Here is a 16,860-nt window from a genome sequence, read left to right as displayed (position 1 = left end):
CCATTTTAATTATTTTTGACAGTGGGCGTTAAGAGAGAAAAGATATATTTGTATTTATTTTGTAGGTAATTTTGAGAATACAGTTCTTTTAAACTTAAAATAAGCTTTTTAGGAAAGATATATATAAATTAAGATGCATAGTTAAAAAATAAGTGATGAAAAGAGTAAAGGGAAGGATCTATCAAATTCAAGAGACAATCACATTTTAATGGTGAACTGTATTTAAAGTCTTAATAAAGTTTTAAAAAGATATAATATACCAGGATTAAAAATTAATGGCTGCTTGGTCACAGCTGGTAATATAAAAATAAGTTGAGTGTGGGAATTGGTATTTGCTGTTAGCTGGCAAGTCATGTAAACAGAGATTGGTTACTCAAATGCATGTATTTTAATTAGTGATGATTATAACAAAATATTACATTGGAGATTAACAAAGAATTCTCTCTTGCCTAATGTGAATGGGGTGCCATAAACTCTAATTCAGCTTCAATAGGTTAAAAACTGATTTCATATGTACCTCAACAAATTTGCTTTTTTATTTATGTTGGTTTAAAACATTGGATTTGTTAACATGAGCATTGTGTTAAGCATTTTCTGTTTAGCATCTCATTTAATTATTACAGTGATTTAAAGAGTGTCATTGTTCCATTGTACAGAAAGGAAAAAGAAATTTAAAGATTAATCTCTCTGAAGTCAAAAAGCTAAAAGTAGCAAAGATGGGTTTTAATTCTCTGAGACTTACTTCAAGCTGTTCTTGCTCTAAGTTATTGCTTCCCTGTCTAGTGGTCCAAATTCATATTTAACAAAGACAAGGTGTAAGTTTTAAAATCTAACATGACCTTTTACCAGTGTTGTTGATCAAATAATCAGTCTACCTGTGTTTTACTTTCATGTAAATCTGAGCCCTAATGCCCTAGTCTGAATTTATTATCCACAGAAGATTGCTTTCTTTCCTGAACTCCTGTACTGAATTCTTTTGTAAGCTCATTTGGCCTTTGGTCACGTAATATTTTGTATTTCTGCTTAACTGTTCATGTCTGTATTTTTTTTCTTTGAATTGTAAACTCCTTGAAATCAGGGTTAGTTTTTGTGTTTCTCTGCAGTTACCATGTTCGTCATCTAGCCTAATGTTAGGAACATTTTAGAATGTTAAAACAGTGAATGGATGGATTTTATTACATGATAACTTATCTTCATACTTGAGATTTAAACATTGATAATAAATATTACTGATAGGGCTTAAATCATCATGGAACTATCTTGGAAGTAAATTCTTAAAGCATTATATTGAAGAGATAAAACAGTTTAGTTTAGTTTATTGTATGTTTTTATATTTTAAAAAATGTCATTTTTCCCGCCCTTCCTCTCTTTCTCTCTGTGTGTCTCTCACTCTTCATGTCCCCATTTCTCTCCCTTTTCCTCTCCCTCTTTCTTTATCTTTTTTCTTTTTGGCAGCCCGTTCGAAGACAGTCCCTTACTCCGCCTCCTCAGAACACTATTACTTGGGAAGAATATATATCTGCTGAAAATGGAAAGTAAGTGGGTTTTTTTTGTTTTGTTTTGTTTATTTTGTATTCTTTGGTTTTTAAAAAGAATAATTTGTAAAAATGTGAATATTTAGGTGTAAAATTGTTTTAGAACTATTAGTGGTTTTATCCAGAGCAATTCTTTTGCCTTTACAAATAAGGCTGTCCTGCTCAGGTGGTTGTGTTGGTTAGAGCATCATCCCAAAAACCAAAAGGTTGCTGGTTCTAGTTAGGGCACATACCTAGGTTGTGGTTCGATCCCTGGTTGGGGTACATAGGGGTGGCAACCAATTAATGTTTCTCTCGCTCTCTCTCTCTCTCTCTCTTTCTCTGTCATTTTTCCTCTCTCTCTAATCAATTAAGCATATCCTTGAGTAAGGATTAAAAAAGAAATTATGGATTAGGCATGATGAGGGTGAAACATCCTCAATTATGTGTACTCTTTGACTAATTGTAGAGTTTTCTTTTTTACATCTCTGCTACCAATTTTCATGCACTAAAAAAAGCCTATAGGACATTGTTCAAAGGAATAAAATGTGAGGAATTGCTCAGTGATGTTGCTTATTTGAGTTCACTTTATGATGAGCTTTTATATTCTGTTATTATCCTGGGTCTTTAGCATGGTGTGTAAAGCCATTCACGATTTATCCACTTTTTGTTTTTCCAAACTCATCTCCTGTCATTATTCCTGTATTTTAGCCTATGCCAGACTATTTCTCACCATCCTTACATAAGACATTTGCTTAATATTATTAGCGTATGGTTTGTATTCAACATATATTTATTGAAAAAAGAATGATGAATGATAAATCTTTTGAGTGAATCAATAAATAAAAAGTTTTTGTTCCTGGCCAACTGTGTGAAATAAAATACAATCCTTTATAGAAAATAGTATTTTCTTTTGGCAGGGAATAAAATACTACCTATCCCTATGCTTAGGAAGAAGTTATAATGATCATCATTATTTTTTGTATTGAAAGGTTTATTATACTTTTCTAACATCTCCAAAATGTTGTCAGCATTCAGTATTCTATAATTAATATAGAATTCTTTATTCTTCACATCATGTCTATTGATCAATGCTGACGACTGTAAACAGGAAAAGAGATTGTATTAAGTGACTTTAAAGACACAATGATATTCTGAAATTTTTTTGTGATTTGCTTTGTTCTTAAAAGTGATTATTTACATTATTTCCAATGTAAAATTTGTTGAATTATGCTCATTTTTTCCCTGAACTTTTATACTTTATTACCCTTGTTTTAGTTCTTACACATTTCTTATTTCCTTTTATCGTAATATTACTGTATTTTGCCATGCATAATGGGCTCTCATGTATAACGCGCACCCATGTTTTTGGCTTAGACTTTCAGGAAAAAAATTCTTTTGTTTTAATTTTTCAATTAATTAATTAATATTTAAAAACAAAATCGATTATTTTATTCCAGGGTATTATTTTGCATGTGGATATTGTTATCACTTTCTAGAGTTACTCTTTTAATGCATAAGCATCCATAAAAGAATTAAAAACATATAGATACAGAATTAGTATTACCTAGGTATACTGCACATCCTTATTCTTCCCTCAAAAATCTGGGCAAAAAGGTGCACATTATACATTGCAAAATATAGTATTTCTTTCTATGCTTAGAGTAAGACAATTAAGTGTCATTGTAAGAGGACAGATTCTTCTTAGGAAGATGATAGCACATGGAAAAATTTTACTAACATGTATTTTTTCATTTTAGAGCTCCTCATCTTGGTAGAGAACTGGTATGCAAAGAGAGTAAGAAAACATTTAAAGCCACAATAGCCATGAGCCAGGAATTTCCCTTGGGAATTCAGTCGTAAGTTTGTTACTAACCATATGAGTTTATGAAAGCATTTACTAAATCCTAAAGGCTGTAATAATATTTGCATCTAAGTAGTTTATTTAAGGCCTTTGAAATGCAAAAGCAAATAGCCATTGCTTTGATAGTGTGTGCACCCTTCTAGAAATTTTCTAGTTCAGAAAATGTTAACATTTTTATTATTTTAACCAGATAAATCTTTGAATAGTTTTTTAATTATAAAAATAAATCATAAATACATACTTTTTGTAAAAAAAATAAATCTAGCAACGTGGAAATTTATAGAATAAAAATCATGGTTTACTTTAACCTTACTAATAGTTAATAGGTTAGTACTATATTTTTATTTGTTTTTTTCTATGTGTTTTTGCATTTTTATAAAAATGGCATAGTCTGCATTTTGTTCTGTAAGTTTCTTTTAAAAGTGAGTGTAGTGTATCTTTTACAATTACTTTTTAGTGTATCTTTTTATTCTTTCCTTGGTATTTTGCAGTTTTGATGCATTGTCATTTTATCAACCCCACAACTGATAATCATTTTGATTGTAGTTTTTTATTGTTATAAACAATATTTCAGAGGATATCTCTCACAGTTGTACTCATCAGATGCTCATTTAAGAAAAATTCAATTTGGAGCACTTTTTAAAGTGCTGGGGGGATGCAGCCCAATGCATGAATCACTTCATTAGAGCCTGTTAAATCTTTTTTAAAAATTCAATTTTGGAAAAATGGGTGGAATGGGAGAAAGGTAGCTAGAGTTTATTCTGCTATAACTGAAACATCAAGCTCCTCACCAAAGTAGGGGATGAATGGAAGCTCCAGGCTATTTTGTTATCATAGTTATTTCCCTACCAATCTGGTCAAATACATTAAAATAAATTGCCATAGAAAAGAGCAGGACCTACTTTTCTCTACAAAGTGTATATATTTCTCATACTTCCAATAGCCAAACTTGAGAAATGTAAATAGAATGCGCTATACAGTGCCCAAGCCGTAGATCAGAGATGGAGCTAGATAGGTAGTTCTCAGAAGATGTGGGAAGGGAGTTAGCCATGCAAATCTGCATTATCATATCTTGGACCCAAGTAACTAAAAAATGTACCAGATTTATTTTCTAATAAAGGAGAAATATGTGGTTAATTATAGGATGCTATCAATTTTAGGAGTTATCCCAGTTTCGGAGATGCTAATATGTGGGGGGGAAAATGGGTCTATTAGAACCTATAAATGTAGCATTTATAACGATTTTCCCTGAAAAAAGTAAGGAATACAACATGTAAAACCAGACTAAAAAAATCATTCTTGAATAAAACATAGGTGAAATAAAGAAGAAAATTTTTTGTAAGCTCTATAGAAAAACATTAAAAAATGAAATGAGTAAACTGGATCACTCCAGATGAGATGATAATAGAATGAAATGAAAAAGAGATTGTAAAGCTAAGGAAATAAACTAAGCACCAAATAGGACTATTGTAGAGCAAATACTTTAGTAATTACAATGAACAGAATAGATGTGGCAAAAAATTAAATTTTGATAGCTCATAATGAATGCAGTGAAAGAAGAGGTTAAAGTAATTAGAGAAATAGTATTTATGGGAGACAAAGATGGGTCAACATAAGAATCCTTGGTATTCTACTTATATAGAAAGTCTCTAAAATGTAAACAAATATGAAAAAATATGAAAAAAATTTCTCTGTAAGGGAAACTGAATCTGTAGCATAAAATTAGGCTTTAAGAAAAATTGATGAGAATGATAAATAGCAATAATTATGTGATGAAACGATGTGACTTTAATTTTCATTAAAAAGTCTAATGGCATTCAGGCAGAAAACACGTAAAATGCAGACTGCTCTTACATTTTTTCAAAACTTAACATTCTTGGGGCCAAGAAAGTGTGATCTGATAGCATATCTAGCTAAGATGTAATTTACTACCATATGATCTCACCTATAAGTAGAGCCTAATCAACAATACAAACAAGCAAGGAAAATAGAACCGGTGACATTGAAATAAAGAACAAAATGACAGTAACCAGAGAGGCGAGGGAGGGGATAATGGGGGGGACGAAGAAGTGGAAGGGTTGTCAAGGAACATGTATAAAGGACCCATGGACAAAGCCAAAGCGGGGAAGATTGAGGGTGGGAGGTGGGCGTGGGTGGGGCAGAGGAAAGTGGTGGCAGGAAAATGGAGACAAAATGTACTAGAACAATTAAAAAAAAAAATGCAAAAAAAAATTTACAAAAAATACATATATTAAAGATAATTGTTTAAGGTAAAAAAAGATGTCATTTACATATCAAAGCAATTAAAGAGGAATTCAAGAAATCTAGCAGACATGGGTCCTTTCTGAAAGAAAAATAATACTATTTGAATATGAAAACCATTAAACCAATAGATGAAAGAAGTAGCTACAGTATAATGACTAGTGCAGTACTGAATGCTAGGAGACATGAAATTATAGTTCAGAGGGAAAGAAGTATAAACTGATTTTATGCCAGCCAAATTTCTCTTTGAGTATGCAGAAAAGAAACACTCATTTATCAAATCTGTAAGAAGTGAAGGAATATTAAGCACATAAAATCCTTTCACACACAAAAAATTGACAGTGAAATTTAGGCACTCAAATAGTGAAGCAAATTAAAGAACACAGGAATGTATAAACTTTAGGAAGAAGATGAGTATAAACTTCCAATTCATTTATATAGACCAAAAGTCAAACAACTGTGAAAGTTATGGTTGCACAGTAAAATGTAGAAGTTATAAACTTTGACATGGTAAAAAGAATAATAAAAACAAAAATTTCAAGAGGAAGAAGGAGGTATCATTTTCTTATCCTTAATATCTAGAAGTTAGTAATACTATCTAAGTTTTAAACTTGTGGTTATAAAACAACATAAGGACATAAAGAAATCCACTTGAAAACATTTTTTCTTCTTCCATGTTTCAGAATACTGAATGTTTTGGAAGTAATAGCTCCCTTCAAGCACTTTAACAAGCTTAGAGAATTTGTTCAGATGAAGCTTCCTCCAGGCTTTCCTGTAAAACTAGGTAAGAGAAAAATTGCTTGTAATTTCCATATTTATTAGAAATATGGAATTGTTTACTAACATGTAATAATAAATATGCTTTGAAGGAAAATGGATTTCCTAGTTGATAAAAATTTTTGAAGTTTTTCTGAAATTACATGCTTTGACATTCCGTCTTTTGTCAAATATATAAAGTGCCTTATAAGAGTTCTAAGTCTACTTGATTTAAATTAAATGTATGGGGTATGCAAATACTTCATACAAGAGGATGTGGGTGAACTTAGTGATGCACTGTGATAATGTCTTTAATGCGAAATATGGAGACTTGCTTTTAGCAGACCCTGAGTTTCTGAATAGTGAGAATGTTTCTGGAGTCAACACAACAGTCATTATTTATAGATAAAGCAATACTCATACACTCTGTTTTCAAATATTTAAACTTAATTTTATCTTAAGCAATGATCTATAGAAACAGTAAACACTCTTTTTGTACGTATTTATCTTCTTAATTGTATCAGAAAACTGGGAATGAGAGACTGTTAGAAAGGTACTTTAAGAATTTAATCTTGTATTTAGCATTCATTTAAGCTTCAGGAGAACCCTCAAACCACCGGCCAGCCCTGCTGTCGGCCGTTTAACTAGCGCGAGCTCTATGACCCACGCTGTCCTAGGGGTGAGAGTAAAAGCCTCTGCCCTTCCGGTGTCTACATTCTAGTCGGGGGGCAAAATAAACGGAGTAAATATAACCTTTATCTAATTCCTCAGATATATTTATCGTGCTTCATATCTAATATTAACCACATCTCAGAATAATTTGGCCAAAATACTCCCAGAAATAATGCTTTGATTGCGAAAAACTAAACCTGACCTCCTTTTACCACAGTTGGAAAGCATTTTGTGGACTAAAATAGATTTTAAAGCAGATTTTCAAAATGTCACTATAGATTCCCTTAACAAAGCACTGGGAACCCAATGTCTACTTGAAGAAATGGTTAGAAAACTAAAGCTTTCAAGAGCTGTGTGTTTGAGCTATGGATAGAGATTGTTACGTGAGCATTTCTGCAGAAGCTTAAAATCTCACTGTAATTTTATGGTTCGAACTTTGGACTTCTTCTTTCTAGGTACTTTAAGAGGCACAGGGACAGACTACAAGAGAGGGCAGCAAAGGAATATGCGAGAATCCTAAACTTTTCAGACCCGACGTTCAATATAGATATTTATACAGAAGAAGTATTTTGATTATATGGAAAGGGAGAGTCTACAGCACTTCTCTGAAGGCATTTCTCTGATGTAGCCCCGCATTCTTTCTTTTAAAAAGATTTTATATTTTTTACTTTTTAGAGAGGGGGAAGGGAGGGAGAAAGAGATGGAGAGAGATTAATGTGTGAGAGATACACTGATAATTGCCCTCACATGTCCCCAGCCAGGGACCTGGCCCGCAACCCAGGCATATGCCCTGACTGGGAATTGAACCAACAACCTTCCAATTAGCAGCTGCTTCTCAATCCACTGAGCCACACCAGGTGGCCTGTAGTCCCACATTCTTAACAAGGAATTGAAAACCTTTTGCTTGTATACTTATAGGTATCAGGAATTTGCTTACCTATTTCTTTCTTGCCTCTTTATCATTCTTTTGAACTAACCTTGTAAAACTCCCGTTGTAGGTCAGTTAAATCTTCTACCATTTCTGTTTTAGTATTTAGGGTAAAAAATACAATTAAGGGGGAAATTCTAAAAATTTGGAAATTGTTCTTTTGACAATAGCATGTTTTCAAAATCAACCAGAGCTTTAAGTGCTGATTGTGAACGATCTTTTATCTGACTTGCTGCTGCTTCCATTTCGCTCAAAGGCTAAACTTGAACCTCTTTTACTCATTCCCATCTCTTCTAATACTTCTTTCCATAATCTAAGCAGATGACTTTTGCTGTCCTTAGTTACAAAAAAAAGAAAAAAAGACTGTGAGAAACGAGACCTCTCTTGTTATTCCCATCCCCATGCAGACTTTTGTCTCAAGCTTCACCCTTTCCTTGTCTTTTCTATCTCAGTGGAAGTGGTGCCCCTCTTCTTAGCCTGAATGACCTCTTCCTTTGTACTGTGGGTCTCTTTTTCTCCCAGCTCTTCTAAAAGTCTTGCTTCACCAGTCTCCCCATGTTTCTTTCTTATCTTTCAACTCCCTTTTCTACTGACTTTTTCCTCTTAGTGTTAGGCTTTGTTCCGGTCTTTCTCTTAAAATTCAAGCAACCAAATAAAATAATCCCTTTAATTTCACCCTACCCAGCAGTCGCCTTTAATCTCTGCTTTTCATAGCCAGGCTACTTCAAAGTCTACTTTTTTTCTCTCTATTTTTATTTTCTATTTACAATTATATTATAAAGGGGGAAAGCAGAAGGACATAAAGGGAGGCAAGGCTTCTCTGCTTCACTTGAACTTAGAGAGTGGTGATGGCCAGGAGACTATGGTAAGTTAGTTATATGTATACCAGGACAACCAATGAAGAAGCTATATAAGGAGACACACTCAAAAACACTGCAGATAAATAAAAATGAAATTCTAGAAAATAGTCAAATAACCTACAGGAAGGCAAGAAAGCAAAGAAATAAAAAAAAGTAAAAAGAAACAGAACAAAAAATGGCAGACCTAAGTCTTAATATGTAAATATTTTCATTAAATGTAAGTAGTCTAAAGAGACTGTTTAAAAGAGATTGACAAAATGGATTTAAAAATATGACTGAACTATATGCTATCTTTAGGAAACTTCAAATATAATGATACAGGCAAATAGAATGTGAAAGGATGGGAAAACATGTATGAAAGGGTAATGGGACTAGCTATATTAATATCAGAGCAGATTTCAGAGCAAAGAAAGTTATTGGAGACAGAGAGGTACATTATATAATGATAAAATGGTCCATGAACAAAGAAAAGCAATTCTAAATTCATACACCAAACAAAACTAAAGAGCTGTAGGATAGGTGAAGCAAAAAAATGAAAGGGAAATTTTAAGACTTGTGCATGAAGACTTCAGCACCCTTTCTTAATAGTTGATATAACAACTAGACAGAAAATTACTAAGGGTATAGAACAACTGTACAACACCATAAACCAAAAGCACCTAATTGGCATTTATAGAGCAGTCTATCCAACATCAGCAGAATACATGTTTTTTTCAAGTGTCCATGGAAACAAATGCCTTGATAGGCTCTATCCTGGGCCATAAGACAAATCTCAATCATTGTAAAAGAGTTGAAAATTGTTTACAATAGAATCAAACTAGAAATTGGTAATAGGAAAACAACAGGAGAATCTCCAAACCCTTAGAAACTAAAGAACATTTTTCTAAGTAATTTGTAAATCAAAAGTGAAGTCTAAAATGAAATAAAGGAATATATTGAACTAAATGAAAATGAAATTGCAACATTGCCAAAATTTGTGGAAAATGGTTATAGCAGTGCTGAGAGGGAAATTTATAGTACTAGATATATACATTAGGAAAAGGAAAAGAAAGGCCCTGGTCAGTGTGGCTTGCGTGGTTGGAGCATTGTTCTGTGCACAGAAATGTCCAGGTTCAATTCCTGGTCAGGGCATATACCTGGGTTGCTGGTTTGGTCCCAGTTGGGGCACATACAGTAACTGATGGATGTTTCTCCCTCACACCATGTCCACCCCACTTCTTCTCTTTCTAAAATTCAATGAAAAATGTATTCTTGGGTGAGGGGAAAAAAATGTCAAAAAAATTTAAGTTTCTACCTCAAAAACTTAGAAAAAGAAGACCAAAATAAACCCAAAGCAAGGAAAAAGGAAAGAAATAATAAAGCATAGAAATAACTGAAAAACAGAAAACAAATTGAGAAAGGTTATGAAGCAAAGAGCAGGTTCTTTGAAAAGATCAATAAAATCAACAAATTATTAACAAGATGATAAAAGAGAGAAAACACAAAAATACCTATACAAGGAATGAAACAGGATATTACTACAGACCTTGCAGAAATCAAAAGAATAGTTATTCCAAGAAGGAACAAAAGGAAAAAAAAAGGCATTCAGAGCAGAAAGGAAGAATAAAGCCTTCTCCATTTGCAAATGACATGATTCGATAAGTAGAAATCCCAAGAATCTACCAAAAAATGTGAATTAATAAGTGAGTTTAGCAAGGAGGCAGGATACAAACGATAATCAGTTGTAATTCTGTGTGTTAGCATTGGACATACAGACATCAAAATTAAGAATTAAATGCTGTTTATAACTGGTGAAAAAAAAGGAAATATTTAGGTGTAAATCCAACAAACACGTGTAGTATTTGTATGCTGAAAATTATACAAATCGATGGAAGAAATCAAACATCTAAACAACTGGAGACGCATGCCGTGCTCAAGGTTTGGAAGACAATATAGGAAAGATGTTACTTCTCACCAAATTGATATACAGTGTAACACAATTCTAATCACAATTCCAGCAATCTTTTATGTAGACAAGATTATTTTAAAATTTACATGTGAAGGCAAAGAAACTAGAATATCTCTATTAGTTTTGAAGGGCTACTGTAACAGAATACCACCCACTGAGTAGCATAAACAACAGAAATTTATTGTCTCACAGTTTTGGAGGGCAGAAATGCGAGATGAAGGTGTCACCAGGGTCGGGTCCTTCAGAGGGCCGTGAGAGAGGATCTGTTCCATGCCTCTCCTCTAGCTCATGGTGATTTCCCCTGGCTTATGGAACCTCACTGCAGTCTTTGCCTTTGCCTGCACATGATGTTCTCCTTGTTTGTATGTGTGTCTCCAAATTTTCCCTTTCTTAAGGACACTAGACATAGTGGGTTAGGGACGTTCTAATGACTCTTAACTTGCAAAGACCTTGTCTCCACAGCAGTTCACAATTCGAGGTGCTGTGGTTTAGAACTGGAACATACATTTTCTGGAGGAGAAATAGTTGAACCTGTAACAGTAACCAAAGCAATTTTGAAAAAGGACATTTTTGAGTAATCAGTCGACTCAATTTCAGTATTTACTATGTAGCTGTGGTAATCAAGACTGTGTGGTGTTGGCTGAGTGATAAACATAGCAAACAGAATCCAGAAATAGATGCTCATAAAGAGGCTCAGCTGATTTTTGATAAAGGTGTATGAGCCGTTCAATGGAGGAAAGAGTCTTTTCAACCAATGGTGCTGGAGCAACAGGACATTCAGAGTGCTTAGGACATCCTAGGTCCTACAGTTGGTACAAAAATTAACTAAACATGGATCATGGACTTAAGTTTAAATGTAGACTATAATACTGTAGAACTTCTAGGAAATAAACTGAGGAAATTCTTAAGGAGCTAGGTTTAAGCAAAGAGTTCTTAGACTTCACACCACACGCATGACTTATAAAATTTTGATGAACTGGACTTCATCAAAAATAAAAACTCTTTGCTCTGTGAAAGACCCAGTTAAGAGTAAGAAAATACAAGAACTTTTAAAACTTACCAGTAACAAGACAAACAAGTCAATTGGAAGAGGACAAAAGGCATGAGACATTTCACCAGATAATGATTAGATAGAAAATAAGAACATGAAAATGTTTAATATCATCAGCCATTAAAGAAATCAAGTTAAAACCACAGTGAGATACTGCTATACACACCTAACAGAATGGTTAAAATAAAAACATGTGACAGCAACAAAAATGTTTGTGCAGATGTGCAGAGATGGGATAACTCACTTCGACATTGCTGGTGGTGATTGGTATAGCCATGCAGTTTCTTATAAAAACCACTCACTCACTTCCTTCCTAGACATTTACCCAGAAAAATAGGCACTACGTTCATATAAAGCCTGTACACAAATGTTCATTCATAGCAACGTTATTTGTAATAGCCTTAATCTAGAAACAACACAGCTTTTCATTGCAGATTCTCTTTACTCTTCCACTTTTACTGTGTTTATTATTGATATTCATATTATTATGTTAAATGTAATGAGTACTTTTCTGTTATTCTTTTTAACTCCCAAGATTTGACTGTTTTTATGGATTCCTTGCCCCAGTGAATGATAGTTTTTCTTCGGATGTCCTCTGACTGCTTCGATAGAGTTTTTTCTTGATCTTCTTGGGTCTCTGGCTGCCCGCCCCCTTTACTCTTGTTATGCTGCATTTGATCTGCTGAAACTTCAGGCAAGACACGTTACTCCTCTGCTCACACCACCCATTGGCTTCCCATTTCATCCAGAGAGAAAGCCACACACTTAAAGACAGTAACCCCACTTGACCTGGCGCCTTTTCTCCTTCTGACCTCATCTGCTCCTAATCTTCCCCAGCCTCCCTTGGCAGCAGCCACACTGGTCTCCTAGCTGTTGCCAGAATAAACCACTGTCTTTTCAGGGCTTTTGTACTTATTCCGGGAATTTTTTTCCTGTAGGCAGCTGTGGGATTTGTTCTTATCTTTGGTCCTTGCTGAAAGGCCACTTTATTTATTTATTAAGGTTTTCTTTGAGCACTCTATTTAAGAACTCTTGTCCCCAAACACTGGGACTCCCTATCTCCCACTATGCTTTATTTTTGTCTAGATACTTAGGCACAATTACTTTTTTGCTGATTCATTTTTCTGTCTCCCAACCAAAATGTAATCTCCATAAGTGCATGATGTTTTTCTCTAACTTAGTTATATAGCCAATGACTAAAACATTTTCTGAACTATAGTCATTATTTAGGCTTTGTGGGTTATACAGTTTCTATCACAACTACCCAGATCTTGGAGAACGAAAGCAGCCATAGACCATGGGTAAACGCATGGCATCCTGTGATCCAATAGAACTTTACTTATGGCCACTGAAGTTTGAATTTTGTGTAATTTTATTGGCACAAAATATTACTGTTTTCTGGTATTTTTTACCATTTCAAAAAAAAGGTAAAATCTTTGTTTAGCTCACAAGTGTTACAAAAACTGGCTAGGCAGTGAGCTTTATTCTGCAGATGCCTGAATTAGAACAGCATCTGCACTTAGGAGACACGGGTAAATGATTTTTTCCCCCAGAAATAATTGTAAGTTGTGTAATCCTTATGTTGATTTCTTTATGTAATCTTTATGCTAATTATTTTTTAATCATAAGAATTTTTCTGCAATAAAATACTAGGTTTTTAACAGCCAAATAAACTTAATTTACTGCATGCCTTTATTTTAGAGAGATACTTGACATAGCTTTCATAGAATTATTCAAAGTTTTATTTTTAAACTTTTTTTGTTGAAATTTTTTCCATTACTACTTAGTCTCCTTAAGCTCCCTCTGCCCTCCTGATCACCACCCTGTGGGTTTAGGGAAGATTTACAGTTTATTTTGTAAATGATATCCATGAGGGATGTAAGTTAAATGATTTGTAGGAATCAGAACTCAGATTTTATGATTTCTGTTTTTTCTAGTATTTCATACCAGGAATAAAACTAAGCAGAATGATTAAAGTATTGTCCATTTTTAATATAAGATTTCACTCATAATTTCAGCCAGAAATGTATTTTATTTAGAAGAATATTGAGCTGTGGTGGCATGATAGCAATCCAATTCTGATGAGATTCTTTTTATCCCATATAGTTAAGTGACGGATGATTTTTTAGTGTATTAAAACAAAAAGGATTCCTGCATCGTGTGTTAGAATGAAGGTTAGCCCAGAGTTAGAATAATACGTATACTATAACTTGAAGATGTCAGAGTATAAAAAGTACAAATGTAGCTAGCTGTCCTATCGCCCCAAGAAAAATAGAAAAAGACCGATGGAATCTGACATTATAGTTTAAGATTGGGAAGCAGTGGGACCTTGAGATTTTGATGTAATTTTTGATGCTCTGTTGTCTTTTTCTCCTCACCAATAGCTAAATCCTTCCGAAAAACATACACACTCAGTAATAAACATATATTAGGATTGATCTGGTGCTTGAATTTATTTTTTTACATTTAAGGAGTATAGATATCTCTAATAGTATGTTATGGTCCATATATAGATTAACATTTCATTTTGCAATGTTATCATTGATTGTCCTCTAGATATACCTGTGTTTCCTACGATCACAGCCACTGTGACTTTTCAGGAGTTTCGATATGATGAATTCGATGGCTCCATCTTTACTATACCTGATGACTACAAGGAAGACCCGAGCCGTTTTCCTGATCTTTAACTGACGTGGAAAATGATGCCACCTAACCAAGGAAAGCAAGAGAATGCAGAGACCCCGCAAGCGAAGTGAAATAGAAGGGACAAGTGCTTTCAGTGAAGAAAAGGGAAATACAGGAATTGACACATCAGTACTATGATATAATGAAATGGGCCTCTAATAAGAAGAATCTCAGCAAGTTTCCTGATGTGCCATTTTCAGTCTTTTTAAAAATATACATATTATAGTGTAATAGTTTGACATCTTAATGACCCTAAGTACTTCTTACGTAAAACAGCTATGAGTGCTGTGATTTGTTTTTAAAAATTTTTACACTTCTTGTTGAAATATATATGCATATAAATATATCTATAGTTATATCTAAAACACTCCTGGACCATTAACATAAATTAAATGTCTTAAGAGATATGAAGTCCTTTTACACTTGTCATCTTATATTCAAGGTGACATTTATAAATATTCCTTCAAACTTTGTTTTCATAAAATGTAAACTATGTAACTTTATGTATAGTTCAGTAATTTGAATGTTTGTTCAATACAATGAACTAGAAAGGAATGCAATTTTCTGTAGATGAATGAACCAAATGGTACCCATTAAACAATTGCATTTATATGTTGCAATACATTTCAGAAGGAGCGTTCACTCTGCAGGGAATAAGGTACCTCCTTTAGCACCTTAGTGCAATTCATTGTGGTGCTATTTGTTTTTACCTGAATTCTTTCTTCAATGGAAAATGTTTGTTACTAATATTCCTTTGATAGAACTTCAATTTTTTTTTCTAAACTTGAGTTTTAAAGTCTTTTTTTGTGTTCGTAATAGGGTATGGTTAGCATGCTTAAAGACAGTCCTCTTCCAAATCTCAGCACTTTAAAAAAAATTCCAAAATTTTAAACTCGTTCCTCATAAGTACATATCATTCTGAGTGTTTGTTTTTAGTGGAATAAGGATGCGTTCATGTCAGTTTTAAACAACAACCCACATTTTGGACATCCCTACATATTTAATGCTTTCAAAGTAAGGTAAAAACATTTTATATGCTAACAGAATTATATTTGTTATAAGTTAAATTCCAGAAATGTACACAAAATTGATAATTCCTACTGTTTATTTTTTTAAGTCACAAAATATTTATTGGTTTTCATTAACTTCAAAGTGTTAAAATCATGCATTACTCATTTCTTGCACTTAAAATTTTTCATGTTTATTCCTAGATGGTTTGATGGTCCAAGAATGAATAAATTAGGGAGAATAATTATACAGTCATAATATGTTATGTTGTATTAAAGAAGTTAGCTAAAGAAATGATTTTTAAATGTATCCTGATAAATGTGTCAGAATGCATTTATCAGTTTTTGTAGAGTGACCAGTAATTTAAACGTTTTCCAGGGTTTTAAATAATTGGAGTGAATTTAGAAACCTTTATTGAAAAGATGATTATTTACAAATCCAAAGCATCAATCATAAGATTTTTATAATAAACATCTTTAAAGCTGCATCTTCCATGCTGATAACATATTACATTGCATATGCTGACATTTTATTAAATATATTTTATAATGAAGAAAAATAATCATAGTTAAAAATTCAAAGACCAGTTACTTATTACCTGATGTGGGTCTGTTGAATTTTGTGGAAAGAGTTGGTAAACCCAGACTAGGTTTATTGAGTACAAGTTGATCCCAATTATTTTGGGAATGCGTATAGATCAGGTGACTTAGAGGTTGAATTATCCTGTCAATGATTATGTGAGGTTTGAGACACTGACTGGCAGTTACCACTGTCGCTTTAGGCTCTCTTACTTTGTGAGAATATGATATACTTTCAGGAATAAACTATAGTTTTTTTTTTTTTGTTGCTCATTTTTTAAAAAATAAGTACAGACAACTTTGTGGGAGGAAAAAACACGATAAATTGCAACTTGGAATTTGTCAATGTCCTGAAAGCTGTGAATATTTTGCTGGGGTACACTGGAGGTAGGAAGACTACTGAAAACTTTTGCACTTCGATTTTGTTTTTAACTCTTATCTTTTTCTTTCATAAAGAATAGTATAAAGAGATGATCCATTCCAAATGTCTTTTATTTGATCATAAAGGACAAGCAAATGTCAGTATCTCTTATGATGGTAAAAACAAGGAGTTAATGCAAATAAACTTTTCACATTAGACTTTTCAAAATGTGCCTTTTAATCCAGTTAATCAGTGAAGCTATATGCTGTATTTCAAGTAAATCAAAACAACATATATTTTCGTAATTCCACATGAAAAGCTAGGTTTTGTAATGTAGGTCCATAAAACTTTTTATGTCTTCTACTTGTGATTG

The 16,860-nt window shown here is 33.2% G+C and overlaps 1 protein-coding gene across 1 annotated transcript in view; it reads left to right on the top strand.

Annotated features, from left to right (window-relative positions):
- Window positions 1–16,819, top strand: part of ANKRD13C (ankyrin repeat domain 13C) — a 79,574-nt gene extending 62,755 nt beyond the window's left edge. The window contains exons 10-13 of the mRNA XM_054574592.1: window positions 1,456–1,535; window positions 3,275–3,373; window positions 6,324–6,424; window positions 14,412–16,819. Coding sequence (XP_054430567.1) covers window positions 1,456–1,535; window positions 3,275–3,373; window positions 6,324–6,424; window positions 14,412–14,542 — 411 coding nt within the window. The 3' untranslated portion in view covers window positions 14,543–16,819. The remainder of the gene's footprint in view (window positions 1–1,455; window positions 1,536–3,274; window positions 3,374–6,323; window positions 6,425–14,411) is intronic.
- Window positions 16,820–16,860: the final 41 nt, after the last annotated feature.

The sequence above is a fragment of the Pteronotus mesoamericanus genome, unplaced genomic scaffold, assembly GCF_021234165.1.
Source record: "Pteronotus mesoamericanus isolate MK-2021 breed Mesoamerican mustached bat unplaced genomic scaffold, CSHL_Meso_final contig_105, whole genome shotgun sequence".
Lineage (NCBI taxonomy): Eukaryota > Metazoa > Chordata > Mammalia > Chiroptera > Mormoopidae > Pteronotus > Pteronotus mesoamericanus.
This window is presented reverse-complemented; position numbering and strand designations above follow the sequence as displayed.